The 27,065-nt window shown below is 42.1% G+C and overlaps 1 protein-coding gene across 1 annotated transcript in view; it reads left to right on the top strand.

Moving 5' to 3' along the window:
* LOC137373456 (potassium channel subfamily K member 10-like) overlaps positions 1–26,717 on the top strand; it is a 44,309-nt gene extending 17,592 nt beyond the window's left edge. The window contains exons 4-7 of the mRNA XM_068038279.1: positions 5,811–5,971; positions 15,942–16,128; positions 22,885–23,027; positions 26,112–26,717. Coding sequence (XP_067894380.1) covers positions 5,811–5,971; positions 15,942–16,128; positions 22,885–23,027; positions 26,112–26,717 — 1,097 coding nt within the window. The remainder of the gene's footprint in view (positions 1–5,810; positions 5,972–15,941; positions 16,129–22,884; positions 23,028–26,111) is intronic.
* Positions 26,718–27,065: the final 348 nt, after the last annotated feature.

The raw sequence follows: 27,065 nt of genomic DNA on the forward strand, positions 1-27,065 counted from the left end.
AACAGGCAAACTGAATATCAATTTTGGATTGCTATGGGGCAGGATTTTCAGGAACAGAGATGGACGGGGCCTGAAAATACCGGGACCGGCCGGCGTGCTGGTTTCCTGATCCCATTCTCAGCGTTAGCCATTTTGGCCGAGGTGGGTTTCGGGCCAACGGGGCTGTCCACCCCTACAAGGTGGGCAGCCAATTAGGCTCATTAAGAACCTTGTTAAAGTTAAGGAGGGTGACTGGGATGTTCCAGCTGGCCTCCAGTTTCCTGACGTGAGGGGAGGCAGATCAACTGCCTGGAGGCAGGCACCCAGCAGCTGGCTAGAGCGCCCATGCTCCAGGCAGGCCTACAGGCCCTCCCTGCCTGTCTGGGTTGGGGCGGGGCAGCCAAAGGCCCTATTTACCTCCCCCCCACTACCTCCACAGGGGTAACCTGGCTGCTTTCTCTATTTTTTATTTGAATTTTTAAAAATGTGGCTGAGGGCACCTTCCTGTTGAAGTGCCATCTCAGTTACTTACTACTCATTGCATTCGGCTGCTCCTCTGAAGCTGGAAGGCTTCTGATTGACCCTCCAGTTTCAAGAGCCCACCTTCATCCTGAATTGGACAGGAACATAGGACTTAGGAACAGGAGTAGACCATTTGGCCCTTCGAGCCTGCCCACCATTTGATAAGATCTGATCTGGTTGTGGTTTCAACTTGACTTTCCTGTCTGCCCCCCATAACCCTTTGCTCCTTTGTCTATCAAAAATCTATCTAACTCAACCTTGAATAAATTCAATGACCCAGCCTCCACTGCTTTCTGGGGAAGAGATTTCCACAGACTAACGACCCTTTGAGAAAAAAAAATTCTCCTCATCTCCATCTTAAAAGGGAGACATCTTATTCTTAAACTGTGGCTGGAATTTTTTGGCTCCCGGCAACTCCGGGGCAGCCGAGTTGGAAGAGGCCGAGAAAACCGAATCTGCTTCGCGTCACCCGCCCACCGGCATCATGCATAGGGCTGCCAATTAGCGGCCCCTCGGTGTATTTGACATCAATGGGGCGTGCGCAGCCAGCTGCAGCAGTGGGTTTGGGGGCGGGGCCGATGCCAGCCCTGTAAAAAGGCAGACAGCAGTATAATGGAGCAGCCGCTCAGGGGAATACAGCGGAGGAGGAGTTGGTAGTGTAACTGTTGAGGTGACCAGCTGAACAGTGAAGAAGTGAAGGAAGACTGACAGTGCTCAGGGGCAGGAAAGGAGCCAACATTTGCAGACGAAATCCAGAGTGATGGAGGGGAGAAGGTTCACCACAGCCCCCCGTTTCTCAGAAGAATCTCTGCAGGTCCTCCTTCAGGTGGTGGAGGCAAGGCGTCACATATTATTCAACGCCAATGGCCGAAGAAGGCCTGCAGAAGTGACCGAGAGGGCCTGACTGGAGGTTGCTGAGGAGGTCAGCAGCCATTGTGTGGTACGGAGGACATGGCTCCAGTACTGCAAGTGGCTCAATGACCTGCTTCGCTCTGCCCGGGTAAGGGGTACTCCTCATTAATCTCATTGTGAATGTGTCAGGGAAGGGTCAGTTTGTCCTAATGATGCAAGGTGGAAACCAGCAATGTGCAGTCCTTTCCTGCTGCATTGTATTGGGACGCAGGATGGTCAGGTCTGGGATGCATGGTGATCCAATAGTGTTCAAATTGGGCACTGCATTGCAGTTGCACTGAAATGCATCAACAAACCCAATGGGTGAGGGTGTGAGATACCAAATCATATGGCTAAACTAGATGTGCTTGTTTAAATAGGAGAAGAGGGCTCACAATGCCCGAGAGAGGTCCCGGACCGGTGGTGGCCGGGGCAATCAGTCACACCTGACCAGTATGGAGGAGGATGCCTTGATGCTGGCAGGGGAGGACAGAGGACGCGCCGTGGCAGATGGCGAGGTTGGCAGTCCTGGACAGCAGAGTGAGTGACCCATAAAGTGGTGGGAGGGTGTAAAGGTGGGGAGGGTGTGTTGGGGGGCAGTTGCAGTGGTTATTGTCTCATGCACTGAAGTGTGCTAATAAAAGTTGATTCACACAAATGTGTGCAAACTGTAGTAAGGGACATGTGCCTAAATCTGTGATGCTGATCAAACTGATCAATCTGATTCTCCCTGCAGGTGAAATACATCAGCGGCCAGGAGGGGTCTCGTGGGCTCAACAGTCCCCTCTGAGGATGAGAAGATCACCTCAGAGGGTGCACCGTCACATCATCGCACCTCATCAAGCACCAGTGCAGAGACTTCCACTACGGTTGGGATTGCTGTCTCCATGGAAACGATGTCACTTGCGGGTGTTAGCACAGCACAGTCGCTGGACCAGCCACCAGAGGCAGAACCTGATGACGCACCTCTGAGAACATCCATTCAGCGGGAGATGTTGCAGGTTCAACATGCAGTGCATGTACATCTGGCGGACTTGCCAGAGACGCTGCGAGCCATAGCACATACTCTGGAAACGTCCATCCAGGGCACGTCAGCTGCAAACTCTCAGGCATTTGTCCATCTGGCATCCTCCGTTGACAGATTGGCAGCTGCAGTGGAGGGACCAGCACTGGAAGCCATCTGTGATATCAGGGGGAGTGCAGCCTCCCTGGACCAGGCTATCAGGGCGCAAACTCAGATCCGCATGCGGCAGGTCGAGGCTGCTTATCCCTCTGAGGTCAGCTTTGAGGACCAATCGAGCTGCAGGAAGGCACAGGGGCAGTAGTGATAGCACATGGGAGCTCCTCTCAGGGCGCTCCTGATGCATCATGCAGCCCCTTGCTCCCTCCACTAGTGACGTCAACCGCAAACTCCCAGGGTGTTAAAGGGTGCTCCTGATATTTCTCATGAGCACCCCGATATGCCGCTGCCTGCACGGCCACGAGCAGACAGAGGATGTCCGCCAAAGTCATCAAGAGCAGGGCAGCAGCCCGCTCAGCCACCGGCCTCTGGTGAGTCTGGTGGCGAGGGATAAGAGCACCCGCAAATGTTTTAAGAAATCACAGTAACATCACTCCTGGTCACTGGGTTACCTTCCGATTATTTATTTCAATTGCACATTACATCACTGCAAATAAATTTGTGATTTGAATATTTAACTTTGCATATGTCATCCATGAGGTAGCATCAGACATGGTTGCGCTCCTGAAGTGGTTATATATGAAAGGTCACACACCTGGGTTGGGTTCATCATGACGTGATGTTGTTTTTAATCTGATCATCTCTTCCCTTGGATGTGCGTGTCTTTCCCCTCTCGCAATTCCACAATGGCTCAGTGCATGCCACAATGTGAAATCTTTGCACGGAGCGATCCTCTCAAGAGAAACGCCTGCCTATTAGGGCATCCCGGGTCTCTCTTGCTCTTAATTCCGGAGGACATTCTGCTTCCTCTACTATGAGATCATGTGGGTGTTGCCGATCGTTCACATCAGAAACTCTATCTTCATCTGATGACGCCTCACGTTTACCTTGAACTTCCTCAATGGTGTTTCCCCTTTCCATCGCCAGGTTATGCAAGGAGCAGCAAACGACAATAATCCTGGATGCCCGTGCTGGCGCATACTGCAGTGATCCACCCGAGCGGTCCAGACGCCTAAATCTCATCTTGATCAGGCCAATCGTTTGTTCGATTGTCACTCTTGTGGTCGCATGGCTCTCATTGAAGCGTTCTCAGCATGACCTCTTGGGATTCTCACGGGTGTCATCAGCCATGTGTCTTCAAAGGATAACCTCTGTCGCCAAGTATCCAACCTTACAGTCTGTCGGGGGGACTGAAAAGAGCAGGCACCTGAGAGTTTCTGAGAATGTATGCATCGTGGCAACTCCCTGGGTACCGTGTACAAACCTGCATGATTCTCTTCCGATGATCACATACAAGCTGAATGTTCAATGAATGGAAGCCTTTTCGGTTAATGAATGCCCCTGAATGACCCGCTGGTGATCTAATTGCCACATGCGTACAGTCTATCACACCGTGAACCATTGGGAACCCAGCTATTGCACTGAATCCTCTTGCTCTTTCAGCCTGACTGGTGTCGTCTGTTTTGAAACTAATGAAATTGTTAGCACGTCTAAACAGTGCATCAGTCACAACCTTTATGCAGTGGTGCACAGCTGCTTGGGAGACTCCGCACAAGTCTGCCGTCAAAGCCTGGAAAGAGCCACACGCATAAAAGTTAAGGGCGACGGTCACCTTTAGAGCGACCGGCATTGGATGACCACTGAGGTAGTTTGAGACTACATCCACTGTCACCATCTCACAGAGAAATGTCACGGTCTCACGTGACAGACGCAGCCTTCTTCTGCACTGGCGTTCCGACAGGTGCAGGTAGCTCAGACGCAGTCGGTATACCCCACCCTGTTAGGTAGGCGCGTCTCCTGATATGTGTTCGTTCTAACCAGACTCTGCCACCTGCTCTCCCTCCCACATAATGAGGAGACACTTGACCAGCTGATTGCACATGCCCATGCCCAGCTGTCCTTCTGCCCCTGATTGGGGCATGGTCCTCCTCCTCTGAAGAGCTGTCTCCAGAATGCACAATCCCCATTGTTGGACTGCTTACCAGATTCAATGACAAAATCTCTTAAGTTCCAGCTGTCAGGACAGGCACACACAACCCCCTCCCTTCCACTCACTGACTCAGAACAGATAGGGCCTGAGCTGCAGTGAGTCAGACTCAGTTGGAGCCCTCTGCACAAGCTACAAATGTCTACAATTTATATAACACACAAAAACTCTCAGAGATAAGCCAACACCAAAAACCTTACCTCCAACACACTCACTGATTGCCTGCCTTCCACCCTTTTAAAGCTTCCGGGTCCCCGACACGATCAGTGACCCGATTTACGGCCGTAAAGTCAGACGGCCACAAAAATTTCCAGCAATTGCCTTCTCAATTACTTTAAGTGCCTTGAAATTACTTGCAGTCGGATGTGCGAGCAGCGACTTGATCGTGCCCGACTTCCTGGATCGTAAAATGGCGTCTGTGCGTGATGACACCAGAGACTCAATCCGATGTCATTGGACGCCGTTTTATCACCCGGATGCCTCCGAACTGACCCAATTAAGGTAGGTAAAATTCTGGCCTGTATCCCCTAGATTCAGACTCCTCCACACGAGGAAACAACCTCCCGATATCCACTCTATCAAGTCACCTCGGGATCTTATATGTTTCAATAACATCACCTCTCATTCTTCTAAACTCCAATGGGTACAGGCCCAACCTGTTCAACCTTTCTTCATAAAATAAGCCATTCATCCCTGGAATTAGTTGTGTGAACCTTCTCTGAACTGCTTCTCACCTGTCTCCATGCCAATTAATGGGGTACCCCCGTCAAAATCCCAATCAGCAACTGTTTTCCCTTGGGCGGGGGGTGGGGTGGCTTTGGGACCTGGAAAAAGGACCCAGCTCCTGTTTCTCACCCCTCAAGTGAAAATTCAGCCCGATGGTCTCTAAACAGATCTCTAATTGTGGGTTCTCAGATAAAAAATTATTAAATGCAGTGCTGCATGGCACTGATCTAATCTACTATAAGGACTGACCTAACATATAATTGCTGAAAAAATACATTTCTTCTTTTGTTTTCCAATGTAAGGAATAAGACACCTGGAAATAAAAGATAGAGTAGTAGTTTAATTGTGCAGTTTGGTAATTCTCTGATTAAACCCCAGTTGCCACTTCTAAGCTATATCTTTTATGTCTATCTCTAGAACTATTTGATGATCTAGTGTTTTAATTCCTGACAACTGTCCATTAAGAAGCAGCAGCATGTCTTTACTGTTATATCCCAAAAAATATGTTCTTATTTATTTTAATAGGTTATGGGAATATTGCACCCAGTACTGAAGGAGGGAAAATATTCTGCATCTTATATGCATTGTTTGGAATTCCTCTCTTCGGCTTTCTGTTAGCAGGGATTGGGGATCAATTGGGCACAATCTTTGGTAAAAGTATTGCAAGAGTGGAGAAAGTATTCAGAGTAAGTTGACAGATATTCATTATTTTACTATATTATTTTATGCACTATGAACTCTATGGACTACTAACTGTTCATTCTCAGAAAAGTTCTGCTATACTGAACAATTGAACAAAGTAAAAATTGCTTATGTATTTAGCAAATATTACATCATTATAGATTCAAATGTTCACATGTTTTACTCTATTAATGTAACATAGTTCTCCCTTCATCAGAAAAGTTAGTAGATCACACTTCCTTTGATGCATTATGAGAGAATGATCCATGTATGAACAGACAGCAAAATAACTAGGGCAATTAAAATAGAAACTTGACCAAAACATTGTTTTTCAATGGAGCAGAGTTATTAGATACTAAAGTATAAATGATATTATATCAAACTATAAGTTACACTTACATGATGCTGTTATATGTTTTTAATTCATTTTTGGGATGTAGACATCACTGACAGAGCCAACATTTATTTCCCCTGAGAAGGCAGTAATGAGCCTAATTTTGAACCACTGCATAGTTGTCTTGATAAAACTGAGTGGCTTGTTAGGGCACTTTAGAGGGTCGTTGAGAGTCAACGCCACGTTGGTGTTGGAGTGGAATAGCATATAAGCCAGACCGGGTAAGGATGGCAGACTTACTTCCCTAAAAGACATTCGTGAACCAGTTGGATTTTTAACGACAATCTGACAGCTTCATTGTCACTTTTACTGGTACTGGCTATTTATTTCTAGAATTTTAAAAAACTGAATTCAAGTTCCCAAATGGCCATTGTTCTAAACTCTAGAATATCAATCCAGTAACATAACCAGTCCACTCCTGTACCCAATGTTATACCAAAGAACGGTGGCATTCCAGGCACTGCAGAGTGTCCTATGGGTTGAGAAATATTAAGATATCCTTAGAATTTAGAGGCAATTTTTCTAATGTGAAAAGACTTAATCAAAAAATTATTATGTCATTCTTCAGCTACTGAAACTACCGAAAGAAAATCCACTGTATCTTCCCTAACTACCTACAATGCTTCTTTCTACATAGGAAAAAAAAATGCTGTTGTGTGATAAATACTCAGCATACAGTTAAAGCACCCTCCCATATATCCCACCCAGAACCGAGGATGTTTATTAGCCTCAAAAATCCATATTCTTGTCTCAAATCAATTTGACATTTTTAGATGTTAGAATTTTGTTATGAAGACTCCAAAATAGACAACAGAGAAATAAATATTTCACTCTGCATAGACCCCCAACTCTGATGAGCGTCAGATTTGGGACGGATTGGTACAAGGAAAAAGCAGGATTTGTAAATAACTGTGGTTCGTAAATGTAGAAATGGTCTGCAACAATGTTTTATGGCTTATGTGTTGTTTTTAGAGTTAGCACTGAAACTTGAACATTTAATATGTGGGATGTAAATTAATTCTCTTTGTTGCTACACCAGAAAATTGACTGAGTATCATTTATTTAACTAAGTTGCTACAAATTATATGTAGCATGAATTTAAAGATTTTATGAAAGTAGCATTTTTGTTCAATTCAAAGGATCTGTCATAAAGGTTTTATTAGGCAACATACAGTTGTGAATGTGAACCTGAGAGGAGATAACACTTTGGAAACACCTAACAACAAAAATACTTGTGCTTTGCTGTAACTTAATTTGAGTTACTGCTCACTTAATTCAGTTTTGAACAATGAGGAAATAAATGTTAGCAGTAATGGCTGTGAATAAAGAAAATACATAATTCCACGGAATGTTTTCAAAGACTGTTTCATGAGACAACATAGTGACTGTGATGTCCTTGGGACTGGAGTGAGCTTTAGCTGAGTTTAGTATAGGGTATGAGACAGAGACTGAGACAACAGGCTGTTGAACACAAAGGCTTCTTCTTTATTCTGTTTAGCTTCAATTTCCCTTTGCTAGCATGTATGTTCTAGAGTAGCCTCAGAGTACACGATGCACAATGCAATTTCAAAACACTACAACACCACATCCCTCACCTTCTTAGTAAATGACAGACATAGCATATTTCAATGGTTTGTTTCCAATAAACTTAAACATAAATAGTTCACTTTGTAACATATTCACATACGTATGATGGGTGTTTTCTCTCACGAATAGGATATCATCTGACATCAGGTGTAGTCTCATTTGACTCATGTTCTTCATCTGAGGTGTCAATGTCAGAATTGGATTCAATGCTTGTGAGTAGTGTTTTCAGGGCTTTGAAGAATGACGGGTTTCTTGTGATGATTTGTGAATTGCACTTAGCAGTGATCACTGATCCTTTTGTGTTGGTCACAACAAACGGTTGGATGTCATGAAGGATTGTTTGCTTTCCAATATGATCATCGTGTTTCACAAGTATGTTATTTCCTGACTTTAACAGTGTAGCTCTTAATTTCATGTTTCACTCTGCATTTTCTTTCATTATATCCTTCTGTTCTCGATTGTGTTCCCGTACATGTTGATCATTAGCTCTGCGGGGTAGCTCAGGTAGACATGCCCACATAAGATGTGCAAAGATGAATGTAGCTGAAGGTTTTCCAGTAGTCGAGTGAGGTGTTGCTCTGTAGTTACGAAGAAAGTGATATAACTCTTGCTTTCATGACTAGTTCTCAGCTGTAGCTATATGTATGATTTTTTTCAAGGTTTGCATAAATCTTTTGACTTTGCCATTAGCTCTTGACCAATGGGGTGTGATTTTCCGATGAGTGAACCCTAGGTAGTTTGCGAATTTACTGAACTTATTACTGTTGAATGGGGGTCCATTGTCAATTCTTACCATTTGAGGAATTCCAAACAAGGCGAAGATCTGGTCAAGATTTGGGATAACTACTTTTGTTGAAGTTGACAGAACTAATTCCACGATTATGAATCTGCTGTAGTCGTCAGTGACAACAAGCAGGTGTTCTGGGCAAATCTGTGAAGTCAATGCTGACTTCAATCCATGGTCGTGGAGGTAGTTCAGACATCTTGAGAGGATCATGAAGATTTTACATTTTGGTTGCTTGATATGGCAAACACTGATCGATTTTGTGCTCTACCATGCAGTCAATTCCTGGGAACCATACCTTTTCCCTAAGGAGTTGTTTGGTTCTGACAATTCCTTGGTGTCGTTCATGTGCCATATCGACAATATATTCCCTCAATGAGTGTGGAATGACAATACAGTTGTTGTGTAATACGAGATCAGGTGCGGTTGTAACAGTGAGCTCATTTCAAACATTGTGTGTGAGCGATGTTATTTGTAGATGCTTTCTCGATCACATCTTTCCAATTTTGTGATTCCATAGCCTTCATACATGATTGCAAAGCCTCATCTTGTTTTGTTGCTGCTTTGATGTCAGATAATTTTAGTGACTTTGGCACCGCATTTATGCTTAGGTAGTTAAGATGTTGTTCAGCAGCCTTTTCCTCATGACTGTTGGCAACCACTGTTGCGAAAGATAATCCACCAGGTTGAGCCTGCCTGGCTGATACTCAACATGGAACTCGTACTCTTGTAGTTTGCATATCCAATGTTCTATTTGAATGGGTGGTTTGCTATGTGGATTGTTGAACAAATTCATTAGTTGTCTCGTGACCACTAGATCGGTTATTACTTTAAACTTGCTTCCATATAGGTTGAGATGTAAGTTTAAGATACCCCATGTGATTGAGAGCACTTCTCTGTTTGTGAATAATGTCGCTTTACAGGTGTTAGTGATCTGCTTGCCATTGCAACGATTGATGGGTTACCTGGCTTGTCTTCCTTTACAAGAACTGCTCCTAAGCCAACTGGGCTTGCATCCACAACTAGCTGGGTGGTTTTCTCAGGGTCAAAATAGGTATTTGTGCAACTTACTGACAAATGTTTGATCTGGTGTACCACCTGTTGTGTGATTTAGTCCATTCCCACTTGGTGGTCTCTTTCGTCAGATCGTGTAGGGGGACAGTTTGCATAGCGAGGTCCGGAATGAAGCGATTGCAGTACGAAACAAGTCCTAGCAGACTCTGAACTTCTTGCACATTTGTAGGATCCGCAGCTTCAACTTTCCATGGATCTGGTGCCACTTTTACACCATAGAACACTGAACACGTGACTGAAGAATTCAATTCTGCTTTCATTAAATGAGCGCTTGTCCTTGTTTGAGGTGAGATTACATTCTCTGAGACATTGTCGGCATGCATATAGGTGTGTTTTGAGCTCACTTTCAGTGCAGCCATAGATGAGAACATCATCACTGATGTTCAGGGTGCCTTCAAGTCCTTGAAGTGCAGATTGAATCAAACGTTGAATTACCTCCGCTGCTGAACTGACTCCAAAGTTGAGCTTCTTGTATTAAAAAAAGTCCGATGTGAGTAGAGAATACAGTAAGCTATCTCGATTCTTCTGCAAGCTCGATTTGGTGGTAGCCTGCATTGAGGTCAAGTTTAGTAAAGTGTTTAGCATCATTCACTTTCCCTATGATGTCATCGATTGTCAGTGTCAAATGTCTTTCTCGTTGTATGGCTTGGTTTAGTGATCACATATCAAAACAGATTCTAATCTGGTTCTCGTTCTAGGGTTTCTTGATGTCTTGTATGGGTGAGACCAAGGTGTACGCTCAACCCTAACTTTCTCTATAATGCCAAGGTCAAGTAGGCTTTGAAGTTTCTTCTTTGTCTGTTTCCTGACATGAAATGGTATTCGTCGCCATTGATGCGTAACATGAGGATCAACATGCTGCTTGGATGTAACACCTTCAGCTTGCCAATACCAGCAAAGTGATCAGCATACAGTTTGAGAATGTTTTTGTTATGCAAAGGAATCGCATTTGTGACTGCAATCATGTGCAGATCTGTTGCTGAATGGAAACTGATAAGCGTGCCACATTCTCCCAATATGACATAGAAAAGAGAATTCGTTCTAGTGTTTTTGAATGTGGCTAGTGTTTCAAAAGTTCCAAGGATTTTCAACGGTTTGTCACTATTGTAAGGGAAAGTTTTCATATTCGCTGGCTTGCAGCGAATGGGGCAATCTTGAAGTTTGTTGAATGTTTTTTTCCCCAGGATATTGGCAGACACTTCTGTGTCTATGAGAGCATCTACGTCCGAGCAGCCAATGGTCACAGTGACACATGGCTGTTTTCTGTGTCTGAGAGAGAGGACAAAAGTATGTTCAGGGCCATCTGCCTCTACTTTGGCTACATTCTCTTGCCTTTTTGCTGTGGTACTGCTACATGACATCCTTCTGTTGGCATTGGTCTTAGTAGTCGATTTTGCTGGTGAGCGACAAACACAAACAAAGTGGTTGGGTTTTCCACGAGCTTTACACTGTTTACCAGTAGCAGGACACTCTGTCCAGTGTGGGTAAGCACTGCCACAGTGGAAACATTCTTTTGATAAGTTTGTGAGATGGCTGTTGTTTCTTTGCAGGTGCTTTCCTGGCACTTGAACGATGAATAGTGTTCACAGGAGTTGAACTTGGGAGTGTGGCAGTTACTGTTAGCAGCCTCAACTTCAGTAGCTCTGGACTCTGAAAGCGATAGTGATCTTGCTAACTCTAACAACTCTGACAGATTTCTGTCTTTCTTCAGTGCTTTTCAGTGTAGTTGACTGGAGAGACAGATTTCCAGTTCGACATGTTCAACATCACCAAAGTCACATTTGGTTGCTAGTTGCTGCAAAATCATGCAATATTGGTCAATTGTCTTGTTTACTTCTTGCTTATTGCGTTGCAAGATAATGGTTTCGTATATGGTGTTTTTCTTGGGCATCAAGTGGGTCATCAGTGCATTTATCACTGAGTTGTAGTTATTTTTCTCAGGTGAAGTGTCTCAAAGATATCTTTTAATTTTTCACTTCCATAGTGTAGATGCAAGGCCTTTTTCTTGTGTCATCTGTGATTACGAAACCTCTCATCTAACCTTCAAAACGTCACAGTCACTTTTGCCAATGTGGGGATACAGATGATGGTTCTGAATGTACATCAAAGGTGGCAGGTTGGGCATAGATAACACCTTATTGATCAGCAACACAGTGATAAAGGATCTGAGATCACGTTCCAGAGGAAGGTGCTCTGTAACGATCCGAGATTAAATATATATATATTTCTTGATTGGATGGTTATTTTGGAGAGATTAGTGCGTGAGTATACACTGTACAAGCTTCCTGTTTGTCACTTGAACCCAGTCTGCAACTGAAAATGACGTCAGTAACAGTAAACAAAAGCTTCCAATATTTTCATATCTGAAAGCAATGTTTCCGTTTTTTTTAACCATCCTTTTCTTTTTCCTGTTTACCTCATCACCATTGTGATGTCCTCTGGACTTGAGTGAGGTTTAGCCGAGTTTAGTATAGGATATGAGACCGAGACTGAGACAACAGGTTGTTGAACACAAAGGCTTCTTCTTTATTCTGTTTTGGTTTCACTTTCCCTTTGTTAGCATGTGTGTTTTACGGCAACTTCTAGAGTACACAAAGCACAATGCAATTGGAATTTCAAAACACTACAACACTACAGTGTTGGGTGTGACAATACATTATTACATGCAGTAGAAGGACATACGTTTTCACCTGCAGTTCCCCATGTGGCATTTGTTTGTAGTAACAATGGAGTTGAGGCCTTTCTTCATAGAGAATACTAGAAAATTGAAGGCATACCATCTTGGGTGACTGTTATTACATCCTTGCAGATGGTTATGGAGCAGTCTAATTAGCAAAGCCACCATCCCACTGTTTCAGCAAGCGAATGATGTGTGACACCTTTAACCTAAAGAGGGAGGAAAACAAAATAAAATAAATAAAAAATAAAGGGAACCTTTTGCTTCATGTTTATGAGAAGTATGTTGCAATCTACCTTCTTTAAAGAAATAGGCTTTCTGGCAGCATATAAGTAATGCAGGAGACATTGGAGTCACAATCCCCTACATTATTTGTCTAAATGTGTACTATATTTTTACTTGTAATTGTTAAATCCTGCCAAATCATTAAACAGCATCCTAATTTTGGAGGAAACATTGAAAAGCCTCAGACAGGCAATGAATTGTATATATAACTTTCCAGTTAAATGGATCTTCTGAACAGATGAATTAGATTTGTCATAGCAATATCAATACCGTTATCAGTAAGTCATTAAAAGCTGTTCTCTGATGTGTAACTTTATATGAAATTGTTGCAACAATACCAGCAAGTAGTAAATTTTCAGATGTAACTTGTTTATTAATTATATGATTAATGCAAATATATGGGTCATCAGACTAAATTTGCTGGATTGCCAAGGCTGTCAACTAAAATGGCTTAAAGAATATATGGAAAAGACCTTGCCCAAAATTGTTTGTGCAGATTTTAAAGACAAAATAGATTTGCACCTTTAAATCCTGGGTTGATAGTTCATGAAATATCTTAGACCAGTCTCCCAACAGTTCTTCGAAATGATCAGTTTTCATGCAAAGGATTCTGAGTTCAGAAACTAATATCCACTGAGATTCAAATTGCTTTTACTCAATGGGCATATTTATCAGATCCCAACCTGATTGCTGGATGGAGTGCTGCATAACAGTGCAACAGTGAATCTCAGTTAGACCAAAATCAACCCTCCCATACTATGTGTCAGCCATTTATAAATGTGTACTGATGGTATAGAAGTTTATGATAAAGGCTATCATGCCTTTTGGGAATTATATTTGGAGACATCAGATCTAAAGGGAATACTGACAGTGATGGGGTCAAAGTTCCAGTCAGGCCTGGGATAGTTCTGGGGTTGGATTGCCTGAACAGGGACTGAAAAATTGATTTTGGTGCAACTGTTTTCCAAAGGGTGAGGTTCATGGGTAGATCATTGACCTGATTCAGCCCCCCACACCTCCCCCCCCCCCCCCCCCCCAAAATTCAAGAGGGGATGTCTGGGGAAGTTCCTGTGTTGCCCTGGGAATTTTTCCATTTACATCCTTAAAAGGTTTCATTTGGACTCATACCAATTAAAAGTTGGGCTGAGTTCAGCTGAGGCCATAGGAAAGGTGCCAAACCTTGCCAGAAGTAAAATAATAAATCCTGGAAGGGATTGATTATTGTACACAGCCAGACCTGTGGCTCCATTGGAATTGAAAATCTTCCAATGCCGGTTTCTCTATAGCCTGGGAACAGCCTTGTTGTGCGACCTAATGGGCTGCATGTGTTTCACTGTCTTCTGGCAGGCAGATTGGGAGTGGGTGCTTCTGATGTGTCTTATGGGTACCAGCCACCAGCTTTGAACATACTAACGACCCCCACAATTTGGGATAAGGTTGGTGTCGTTCAAAAGAGGTCCATCAAAAATTTGGCAGCCCTACTTCCCCACTCACAGTCTGATCCAGCTAAGCGATCTGAATTGGGTTAATTTATTCAGTTTTGTCCTGCATCCCATATGATTTTTTAAAACCAATAGTTCTTTTCTTATGCCACATCTGACTGAGATGGCAGTTAATTAACCAGCATTGCTCTTTGAGTACGGTACTAGGAGTTGTGCAAGAATGCCCTGGTTTGTCTTGCCTTTTGATTTTTCCTCCAGCCTGTATGGAAATATCTTGCTTTTGCTCTACACTTTACGCTGATAGCATGGCTAAGGATAGAATTTCACCATTTGGTCAATTGGAAAGGAGAACCCAAACCCTACCATTTTATGGGATAGTGCTCTGAAGTGCCAACATGCTGTGCTACCAACCTATCCTTCAATGCAGAATTTCTGATCAATTTGGACTTCAGATGCCTCTTGTATCCATTTCAGGTAAATGTAGTAATAGGCGTTTGTGAGTGGTAACTGAAACTACACCAGAGGGATTATATTATTTCAGAATCCAAATGCAAGCCTTAACCTCATGAATCCAAAAATCAAAGTTTGAACTTCATGTTCAGTTTTGGATTTATATTTCCTCAAACAGTATAGTGGTTTTTGGACCTCAGAGATATATGCCTGGAATTTCCACAGATCAGCAGAACTCCCGGAAAAATGGTATAAACAGCTGAAAACAGCCACTAAGTATAGTTTCTCCAGGGCTTCCACTGATCCTCTGTTGAGGTTTTTTCAGGAAATCAGGAGAAACTTCTGGAAATTCTCTTCCACGGTCTTAAGTCAATCCAGAAAGCCGTCACCTCTCTCTGATAGCTATTTGAAAAGCATTTTTTTCAATTGCTGACTCAAATGATTATGAATTTATTTCTTTTTCTTTAAATGTTATGCTAAATTTTGTGTATATAGCATGAGGGATATTAATGCTGGCAACAATTCCCCAACGACATGTCTTGTTACACGACTTACTGAAACAGTCATTTGTGATCTTTCATTTGTCAATTTAGGTCAAATTAGGAGCAATTTTATGTCCTGGGCACATGCTCATTGATATAAAATCAACAAAGTTCATTTCACGTAAAGCCCTTACACCCAGTAGCGAGAGGTGACTGTCGGTACATTTACTTCCTAAAAGTTGAGCTGATGACAAATTCACAGTACTCCCACTGCTGGTTGTACTTGGAAATATGAAAGAATGACTTGCATTCTTCTAGCGGCACTGATGGCCCACATTTCCACAGGTCTTGTGAATGTCACCACGTTTGATGGTGCCACACGTGGATAGAATACAGTGCCAAGTGGAAAAGTAACTAAGTGCAACAACGGGAGGCTGCTCTTCTGTAACTGGCATGGCAATGTGAAAGTCCATTTTCCTTTGATCCAGTATCTTAACAGAGCCCCCAGAAGTTAAAGAGCAGTATGATAACTACAGCAGCACTGCTGCAACCCCTCCACCCCCACAGAGTGGAGCCAGTTGGACAAGATCTCAGAGGTAAAAGGCACAACAGAATTTGTCCCCTATCTGAGCATTTCTCCTAAAATCCATGCTCAGAGGCTTCATTTTGCTTGGGGGCAAAGTAGGAAAAATGTTCCATTTCCCAATATCTATGACCTAATGACTATTTGGTTACAATTATCTCTACCAAACAATATAAATGTTAGATATAAATATTAATTGCTTGTCTCTTCTTTTCAGAAAAAGCAAGTGAGCCAAACTAAAATCCGAGTCATCTCCACAATCCTTTTCATTCTAGCGGGCTGCCTTGTTTTTGTGACTATCCCAGCAATTATTTTCAAGCACATCGAAGGTTGGACAACTCTGGACTCCATCTATTTTGTTGTTATCTCCTTAACAACTGTAGGATTTGGTGACTATGTAGCAGGTAAACAGTGTACTGGCCTAAGATTATTTCAGGTACAAATTTATGGCTTTAATAAGTTTGTTTAATTTATGTATTTCCTAATTGTTTAGCAATCAGCATTATATTTATTTTAAAAGCAAAATACTGAGGATGTTGGAAATCTGAAGTAAAAACAGCAAATGCTGGAAATACTCAGCAGGTCAGGCAGCATCTGTGGAGAGATAAACAGAATTAACATTTCAGGTAGATGACCTTCTGATGACCTATCATCAGAACTGGGAAAGGGAATAGGTTTTGAGAAAGTGAAAGGGGAGGATGGAAAAAAGAATAAAAGGGAAGGTCTGTGGAGGACAGGAGAGATGAAATGCCAAAATGTTTCATGGTACAAGGACAAAGGGAGTGGTAATAGCACAAATAAAGAAACAAAAGATGTGACTAGAGGAGGTGTGAATGGCAGGATCATGAATAGCTACTGTCCAAGAGAAAAGACAAGGAAATAACAGAGAAGCAAGGGAATTAAAAACAATCCAGCAAAGAAAAAAGAAATAAAATGCAGGCAGAGGTTATGTTCTAAAATTGTTGAACTGAATTTTGAGTCCAGAAGGCTGTAATGTGTCCAGTTTGAAGGATGAGGTACTGTTCCTTAAGCTTGCATTGAGCTTTATTGGAACACTGCTGTAGGCCAAGGACTGAAAGGTGTGTTTGGGGCCTTGGACAGTGAGAAGGGGACAGGAAAAAGGACAGGTGTTGCATCTCTTACTCTTACATGGAAAGCTGCTGTAGGAAGGGGAGGATGGGCAAGGGTATCACAAAGGGAATGATCCCTTTGGAATGCTGAAAGGGGAGGAGAAGATGTGTTTGGTGGTGGCAGAAGGTGGCGAAAATGACACAGCATGATCCGTTGAATAGGAAGTTGGGGTGAAAGGCGAGGACAAGGGCAACCCTCTCGTGGTTCTGGGAGGGAGGGGAAGGGGCGAGAGGAGAGATGCGTGAAATAGAATGGACATGGTCGAGGGCCTTGTCAACCATGGTGTGGGGGATTCCTCAGTTGAGGAAAAAGACATACCAGAATTGCTAATATGGAAGGTTGCATTGTCAAAACAGATATTTATTTCCATTTATTATTAACTCCAATCCACTTCATATGACTAGAATAAGGGATCAGGATCAGGCTACAATTTGTCTAACAAGGGATGCATGTAAATCTGAGTCAAAAAACCTGAGCTATCTGAGATATTGTTTGCAAAGTTGGGAAGCATGTACGCCCATGATTCGGAAATACTGACTTTCTGAGTTGGTCTTTGGCAGGCAGAGCATTGCATTAACGGCTGTCTGAGTGACCCTGGCATTTTAAACAGCCTGTCGCATAAATCTTACGTACTACAGCTCTGCTATAGCTATGTCTGATTATTTTACAATCCAGAAAGTTTTTAACTACTTGGAATGAAAATAAAAATAGTGAGTACATCCTCTTAAATTTAAAAAAATGTTCCCAATGCCCAATGCATTCCAGGAAGCATTTAAAACTCAACTTTGTAGAACAATTATACAAACTCTGGTGCATAATGAACTTTATGTTTTTATGCAAAGTTATGGGCATATAGTTTCCACTAGAGGTGCAATCAGCAAAAAAGAACCAGGAAGCATTGGACACTACATCGATTTTGCTGAGGTTGTCATGCTGACTTTTCCACACAAACTCATTAGCATAAGCCCGAACATAAAATATCCCATGAATCAGTACAAATAAGCAGTGTATTTGAATTAATCGATTCAGGAAAGGAATAGAGCAAATGGTGCCTGCCTCAAGGTACTGGGTGGGGTGATATAAAAGGCAAGAGAAAGGATTTCCTTTTAGAATGAGTGTTATGCATGTTCTTCTTTGGCCTCCTTATCTCAAGAGACAATGGGTAAGCGCCCGGAGGTGGTCAGTGGTGTGTGGAGCAGCGCCTGGAGTGGCCACAAAGGCCAATTCTAGAGTGACAGGCTCCTCCACAGGTGCTGCAGAAAATTTTGTTTGTCGGGGCTGTTACACAGCCGGCTCTCCCCTTGCGCTTTTGTCTTTTTTCCTGCCAACTGCCAAGTCCCCTCGACCCACCACACTCCAGCCCCGCCTCCATGACTGCCCGCCAGCTCTGGCGAACGCCAGCAACTGACTCCCACGACTTGTGATCAATGTCACAGGACGCCACGTCGCGTTTGCAGACGTCTTCGAAGCGGAGACATGGACGGCCGGTGGGTCTGACACCAGTGGCGAGCTTGCTGTACAATGTGTCTTTGGGGATCCTGCCATCTTCCATGCGGCTCACATGGCTCACATGGCTCACGTATATATGTATATATTGTTAAACTATCTGTAAAGTGTTAGGAACTAATTTGCTAGGAACTAGTTGTTATGTTTAAGTGTTCCAGTGGGGGCCTCATTCATGGCTGCACTGGGGTGTCAGGTTATATGTAACACAAGAATCAGGCGATACAGCACAAAGCATGTTGCTAAATTAAACAAGACTGACTCCAGCCTTTTCCAAGTTTAAGTGTGATTCTTTCCAACATCTGGGAACCAGAAACAACATAAAGACGAAACAGTCAGGCTGAAGATCACAAGATAAAACACTTGTACAATTGACTGCTGGTCCCTGCTGTCTACAGTTAACTAATGACTGCAGCAGAGTGGGACACACCTGCGTGGCTTCAATTGACTGCGAGTCCCAGGTTTTTGATATACCAAGGGCGGATCAATTGGCTGCATTTAGACTAATTTAAATGGAACTTAAAGTAATTGCAAAATAAGCAGGAGAAACAGACCAGTCTTCAGTTGACTGCTGATCAGATTATTAATGTTGGATTAATATGAGCCTGGATGCTTGTGCACCCAAGTGTCTGGGCAAGCTGGCTGGAATTTTATGTTGGACGGGAGGCCCCGCCCACCAGCCAAAAAGTCGGGGACGAGCCCGCCTCCGCCAGGCCTGGGAGCCACACTACGATTTTACATTGGCCTCCTGCAGGACTTCCGCCCCTCTGAAGCTCTGAAATAATTGCTCACACTTATGACACCTTCAACACTTGATAAACCACAAACAATAATGTGGTATTTTTAATCCCATTTGTGTGACTTTACAAGGAGATTTTCAAATGACAAATTTAGGTTCTTTTGGCAGTTTGCTGTAATTTTCTCATATGTAAGGCGCAGGCTTTAAGATTTTTTTCTAAAAATGACTGAGTGTGTGAGCAAGACTCCTGAGGTTGGATATTTTTAATATTTAATAGTTCATATTCTTTGGCTTGTAGCCTTTTCTGTTGCTTCACCTCAAGTTATTTCTGAGGCAATATAGCAATCCCACGGTAACTAAAACTTCTGCTTCAGTAAAGTTCAAATTAGAATAATGAGTAATTATTTGCATCTCCATTATGCAAGCCTATGGAAAATATGGATGCCTTCTAATACAAGAATCTGGAGACATGATGCTGTGTATGATTTTGAATATAGATTAATGTGATAGTGAAAGCATTTTCATCCTGTTGCATTGTTCCAGAGTAGTGAAGATAATCATATGCATTATGACAAACTAGAATAAAGTTGTGTTACTGTCTGAAGCTTTAGTTGTTAGCAAACCTGATGTAATATTTATTTTAAGACAGATAAATATAGATGGATGTGTGTTTGTACGGTACCTTTCACTACCTTCTTTTGTAATTTAGTCACTGTCGTAATTTAGGAAATGCAACAGCTAATTTGCGTGCAGCAAGTTCCCACTAACAGCAGTGAAATAAATGATCGGACAATCTTTTTTAGGTGCTGGTTGAGGGATTAATGTTAGCCAGGATGCAAACAACTGCCACAATAACTAAATTGTTACTGTAACAGCTCTGTTACTCCTTTGCTTTGCTTTTGGTGTTTCTTTGAGTGTGTTATGACCAGGTGAGAAAGGGGTCTAGGGTTCCTTCTCAGCCTTCACTTGGTCTTGCTGTAACAGGGTTTAAGTTTCAACACACCATTTTTTTGAGCTCCCCTTTAGTGAATCCTTGTTCACTAACTTCCAATTATAAGGCAAAGAAACTAGCCAAACAAGTTTGCATAGGTTTAAAGAAAAAAGGTTGAACTTTATTAAACTTAAACTCTAATTAGGTTAACACCTATGGAAACGCGACGCGCCTACGCTAGCATGCATACGCGATACACACATGCAGATAGAGACATAGAGACAGAAAAGAGCAGAAGAAATAAAGTGGAAAAGTTTGAAGCAATATCTGAAGATGGTTTTGGTTACTGTTCTTCGAGCTTGCTGTAAAGTGTCTTGCTTTTTGTTGGGGCCCAGTATTTTCCTTAAACCTTGTTCGATGTAGGAGACTTTTCTCTCTTGAAGTTTGTGTGTCCTCAGTGGGTCCAGAAGCTTGTGACAAAGAAATGGGAGCAGATAGGAAAGGTCTTCTCACTCCAGGAGCAAACAGTCTTTTTGAGTTCAAAAACTCTGTTAGCTAGTTCAAAAACCCTGGACCAGCCAGTTAGTCATGTGACCAGCTGGTTTAACCAGTCCTGACTTTTGTGGATTGTATCACCTTAGCAGTCTCTGGAATGTTCTTCCTTACAACTTCAATGTCTGGTGATCAAAATCCATTGTGGGTTGAATGTGTCAGGGAATGGTCCTTTTGTCTCCACAAGTACTGTCTGTTAGTATGCAAATGTTATGCAAATGTCTGGCAGCCCTTGTAACAGGCCTTCTCTTCCCAGTAACAGTTTAAAATCAATGTTCATATGACAAAATTAATATGCCTCATTCTTGCCAGGTGGGGGCCTGCTTGACAATTGTAAGTACCATTCCTTTGAAAACATCCCCATAAATTACAATGCAATAATGTCTGGAGTTCAACATCAAATTAGTAGCTAGTTATCCTATTGTTACAAATATCTGTTGGAAAAATTGTCTGATGTACATGTTGCAATTTAAGTAAATTTAGAAATGAATGGAGCAAATACAAGAGTAAAGTGCCAAATGTTTATTTTTCAAATGCATTTATCTCTGTGTCCAATGTTTATATCTTAGTATTTTCCTCCTTGTTTTACACTTGTATTACCTTTGCATTATCCTCTGTGGATGTATACTGGTAGATCACCTCCCTGCTCTGTCAGATAAGAAAATTATGAAGCTTGATGGACCTAAAAAGGCAGAAATTAACAACAAAATGGGGAGCATTAGATGAAAAATAGAGCATGCATTCCATTTCTAACAGTATAAATTGATTACTCAATTCATCAGAAGGGTTTTCGAATAAGTGGCAAATCCATGAGAAAAATGGTCAGTTGCATTCTAGTACGAATGCACTGAAGAGAACTTGAAAACTGATGATGTATTGTATATGCTGTAAGGTGTTGAAGGGATCCATTCTTTAACTTGTGAGCTAGCAATCAATTACTTAAGCACATATAACAGATGTTCTTCTGAATAGAAATATAACTCAAATTCACTAACTCAAACTGCAGCTTTCACTTTTTCTGTTGTTCTGTGATGGATATCAGTCTCAACTGATATGAAATTAGCTTCAAACTTATGAATACTAAGATAAGTTCAAATTTTACATAGAACTAAAAATAATTCAGGGATGAATAGCAATTTATGGTCTCAGACTGGTATTTTACATTGGGTGGGAGGTCCCACTCAATATTTCGCTCCCCAGGCCCTTATTGACCTTGGGTGGCACTTCCACCTCCTTGAGGCAGGAAGTCCCGCCTAATGGAACTGCTGGCCAATCAGTGGGCTGGCAGCTCTCAGTCCTAGCAGCATCACTGGGAACGGTGGCCACTGCTGGGACTATACCCAGCCATCGCAAGTAAGGTGAAGGACGGCCCTGGAACGAAGGTAAGTTTTTACCTGGCGGTGTTCTTGGGGCCTTTGCCATCTGCCCGCCGAGGGTAAAATACCCACACCTCCCACAATTTTACGCCCTCCCCTCCTGCCCCACCCCCCACCAGGTCTCCTGCCCGCTCTTTGGGGGGGCTGTAAAATTCCGGCTTCAAACTCTGTTCCTTTGTTTATCGAAAATCCTAAGTTTTTCTACTAGTTTGCTTCATGCATTTTTTGATACCTTGCCAATGGCAGGGCCCGATGTTAGACTAATCTCATGACTTAATGTATTACCTTCTATTAAGAGATAAATAATTAAAAGAGCAGGATGTACAACATAAATTAGGATTGTGATATGGCAACAGAAACAGCAAGACACATGCCCGATCTTGAAGACAGACAAAACAGTGGCCAGTATTGTATCTGAGGTCAGACAGACAGTAATGCATTTATGTCAGCAAAATACTGCCGTTTGTGACAAAGCCTGTGCTTTTCCTATTGATTTCTAATTTGGAAATAATAATTTTAGCTGTGTGTTTCCAGCTGAGTTTGATTGAAACTGGCCGAAGCCAATCAAACCAAATATCTGAACCAAGGTCAATTTACTTTATGCTAATCAGAACTGCTGCTATTTTGAGCGTTTTTGAGTTGGTGAGTATTTTTGCAAATTTTAACACTTACAAAAAATGCTTTACAAAATGTTGGTCATCATCAATGTTTCTGACATTGCTGAAAAGGCATCTTGTGTCTGTGTTCTACTGTCACTGAATGATTACATCAGGTGATAGAGGTTAGCAGTTGCAGTGAAATTAGATTATCTTTGAAAATTAAGTAATAGGCTCTCATTTTCCAATGTACTGTGCAATATCAAGAAACAGTTAAAAGTTATATATCTATAAAATGTGTGCACTTAGTTCCATGTAATCTGTTTATTCAGGCGGAAACATAGCTATTCAGTATCGAGAATGGTATAAACCATTAGTCTGGTTCTGGATTCTAGTGGGTCTGGCCTACTTTGCAGCTGTCCTCAGCATGATTGGAGACTGGCTACGTGTGATATCCAAGAAAACAAAGGAAGAGGTAAGGTGCTGTATTTACTTTTGAAACATGCAAGCCCTTTTGGAGCTAAAGGCCACATAGGATACCATAGGATATATGGCACAGAAATAGGCCATTAGGCCCAACAAGTCCATGCTGGCACATATGCCCCACTTGAGCCTCCTCCCATCTTTCCTCATCTAAATCTATCATTGTAATCTACTAATTAAAATCCAGATCTAGGGAGAAGGCTGAAGAGCAGGTTACTGTATTATCCCAGATCCAACAGATCCTGGGAATAAATGCATAAGAGGTTCACTGCATCAGGAGAAATGCCGAGATCAGTGTACCCATCATTGTGTACCTGCTTCTTACTCATCCACCCATGGAACAAATCTAAAGATTGCGCTGCTGCACTCTCATAGAGATAGCATGCCAGACATGGAGACAGCAGTTGTCCATTTTCTCAGCACACTATTGCTGCAAAATTAGTTGTAGGACACAACTCTAATACAGCACATTAATACTTTGCACAGGAGAATATGAAGCCCTTCTTCAAGCGAGTATGGTGAATACAAACAGTCTGTGTACTGCTTTGCACAGAGAGGGAGGTGGGAGGGGACTGAAAATGGAAGTTCAGCTTATAAGGAATGTATGGCATGTTCTTGGGTTGGACAATGTGTAGATTTTCATAGCAAAAACAAATTGTTCAGTGGGGTGTATCCATTACTAGGAGAAGTTCTTGATCACAGAATGCCTCACCAATCTCCCTGCCTGTACATCAACTCCTTCCATGTTGATCTCCTCCCCTGCCTCATCCTCTTTCTGTGGTCCTGCAGGCCCATTGGCCTTCTAATCGAGCTGCTACATGCTCCCTCCTCGTTGGATGGCAAATTGTATTGCAAGATGGTGATGATTTTGGAGACCTTGGCTGAAGTGGAAAGCAACATCCTGCCTGAGTAGTCCAAATAACGGAATCATTACTTTAGCATTCCTAAGGTGTGTTCGACAGTACAACGGTGGTGGCATGGAACTCGTACTTGTACTTTGCTATGCCGGGGTTTCTATCTGAGGACATGAGACAGATGCAAATGGTAGTTCTGTTCTCCCAACACCCATTCTATCGAAGGTTACAAATAATGTGGGCACTATGGAATGTTACATAATAAAAGCATCATGACTGATTCCTGGATACTGGGCATTAGTTTGCAGAAGCCATCTGAATATTTAAGGGCTGGTATCCCTTCCAGTTCAAGTATGCATTAGAGTTGATGTGTGGAACACTGATCGCAACATTTATAGCAGCCTGGGCTCTTGGGAAGCCTGCCAGTCAAAATATTCTGTGCCTACTCTAGTTTCCACTGGTAAACATGGCATCAGTCACTTTCTTTATACAGATATACACCAGTTTGTCTGGCAGATTTCCCATGCAGTGACCTGGAAGGATCCCATTGCATAGCAATTTGATGCCATTGAGACCTTTGCAGCTAGCTGAGAAGCTATCCCAGACATTGAAGTTGTCTGTAAGACAAACACAGCACAATCATTGCTTCTGCAGTTAAGTGGAGGCAGAAAACTCTGGTCTCCTCCAACTTAATCAGACACAAGTGTTGTAGTGTATAAATACAGGATATTGATGGGAATGAACTTGCTGCCCCCGTGAAGATTTTGTCCCCGCACGAAACTGATCTCATCAAATTCATGCAGCACAATGGGAACAGCGGTTGCAAAGACTGTAGAAACTGAAGGCTTTAGTAAAAGGTCAGAAATGCACAGTGCTCATTGCCAAGAAAAAACTACAGTTCATCACCAACTGTAACCTTGCTTCAAGGGGCTTGTTTCAAGAAGGTTTTAAGTAGTTAGGTCCATTTAACTGTCATTTGTATGGGTGAGGTGCACTGGGGCAGAGATTCACCAAAGTCATGAAGTTTAATTAAAACTAGGGTTCTGCCTACTGCTAGCACTGTTTCCTTTGGCTCATAAAAATCACATGTTACGAACTTCAGTACACAAAGTATCCAGCACCTGAGTTTGCGACACACCCGCCATCTGTGTGGTTCCACAATGCCAGCAGAGCCTCATAAAATCAGAGTTGGAATGCAAGCTTCAGTACTAAACCACAACTGTACCTCAGTGAATAACCCAGAAGCCAAGGATGCTACAGATATTAATGAGGGGCATTATCTGAAAAAGTTCATAAACAGCTTATCAAAGGTGATACAGTCGCCCTGCATTGCATGGCTCTAGTTTTAAGAAAACAGGGTGTGTGGCATTTAATGTTAAATCACTCTTCTTTCAGTTGTGAGACCTGCTTAGACAGGTGTAATTACAGTCTTCACTCTAAGGGGCTCTCGAGACTGAAATGAAGTCAGGGTGTCTCAATTTAGCTTCTGGGGATTTGAAACTAGCAACAAAGAATTTCCCTTAGAAAGCATTAATTGGCTTGCATGTTATTTGGTGATAGATCCCAAAGGTAATTTTTAGTATCTTGAACCTTTGTGCCAGCAGAATCAGAGATGATTGTTCATTTATTTAAAATCAAGAGTTCATTATGTTGCAGTCTTCAGTCATTTAAATATTTTGTTCCATTGGTACATTTTAAAGACTTTGTGAAACTCAAAAGGAAAAGCTCCATTGTACACATTAATGAGCAGATGGTTCAAGAAACGGGTTAAACCTTCACAACTCAACCACTACATTTATCACTTTGCACTTCAAGTGGTTAGGAAATTGAATAATTCTTATCTAAGTTGAAGGAAACAAAATGCTCAATACATCGCTGGAGAAAAAATATTTTGGCAATCCATTATCTAAAATAAACTGCAAAACAATTTTGCTTCTGTTCATATAAAAGTTCCAACATTTTGCAAACTTTTCAACATGCAAAAAAGTATAAACTTCAACATATCAGAGGGAGAGAAAAGAACCTGCAAGATGATGACAGCCTACCGAATGTAAACTGACACTGCCACAAACGCAGACAATTTTTGTTTTCTTTGCTATTTTGGATGTAAAGTTGCCTTTATTTAACAGTATTGTTGATCTTACACATATTAGTGTTGCCATGTTACTGAGTCATTCTTTGTGTTTGTGTAAAAATAAATAATGATTACTACGTTCCTGCAGGTTGGTGAAATTAAGGCTCACGCCGCTGAATGGAAAGCAAATGTGACAGCAGAGTTCAGGGAAACACGAAGACGATTAAGTGTGGAAATTCATGACAAACTTCAAAGGGCAGCAACCATCCGAAACATGGAGCGAAGACGGCTTGGCTTGGACCAACGAGCCCATTCCCTTGACATGCTCTCCCCTGAGAAACGGTTAGCGTTTGCGGGTCTAGAGACGGGTCAATTCAAGGCATCATCTCAGGAAAGTATAAACGGCAATTCTAACAATCTACAACAGAAAGGAACAAGGCAATATGACAAACACATGCAAGGAGCTTCAGAAGATAATATCATCAATAAATTTGGATCTTCAGCAAGAGGGGTCAAGAGATACAAAAATAAAGAACTAAAGAAAGAGATACCAGAGAATATTAGAAAAATATATGAAACATTTGGAAATTGTACGCTGGATGAAGAGAAAAAGGATCAGGAAAGCGAGAAAGAAAACAATACAGATGTTCCAGCTATAACAAGCTACGTTCAACATTCAGAAGTAGAGGATGACCGAACACCCAACGAAGCCAAAAATCCAGAGAATAGGAAATTACTTGAAAAAAAGATATGAAAACACTATAGTGAACAACATAAAAAGTTTGTTTGAAGACTTTTTTAACTATTGACATGTGCCTTATCATTTTAAAAATGTGAGAAAACCATTTTCACACGTGCATGGTCTACACAAACCTTTTGATTGATTGATTTATTATGCCACTGTGATATGAACTACCAAATATCAAACATCGGCTTGAATTAATCTGTTTGAACTATGGGAATGTGTTTGAAGACACATCAATACAAACTTGGGAAAATTATACGTGGACCTAGTGCTCATTACCAATGCAGTATATCTTAGGAAAGAAGTGGATGGCCCTGTATATTATCAGAAGTCCCACTAAATCTCCTTACATGTTTA

This window comes from Heterodontus francisci, chromosome 9 (assembly GCF_036365525.1).
Source record: "Heterodontus francisci isolate sHetFra1 chromosome 9, sHetFra1.hap1, whole genome shotgun sequence".
Classification (NCBI taxonomy): domain Eukaryota; kingdom Metazoa; phylum Chordata; class Chondrichthyes; order Heterodontiformes; family Heterodontidae; genus Heterodontus; species Heterodontus francisci.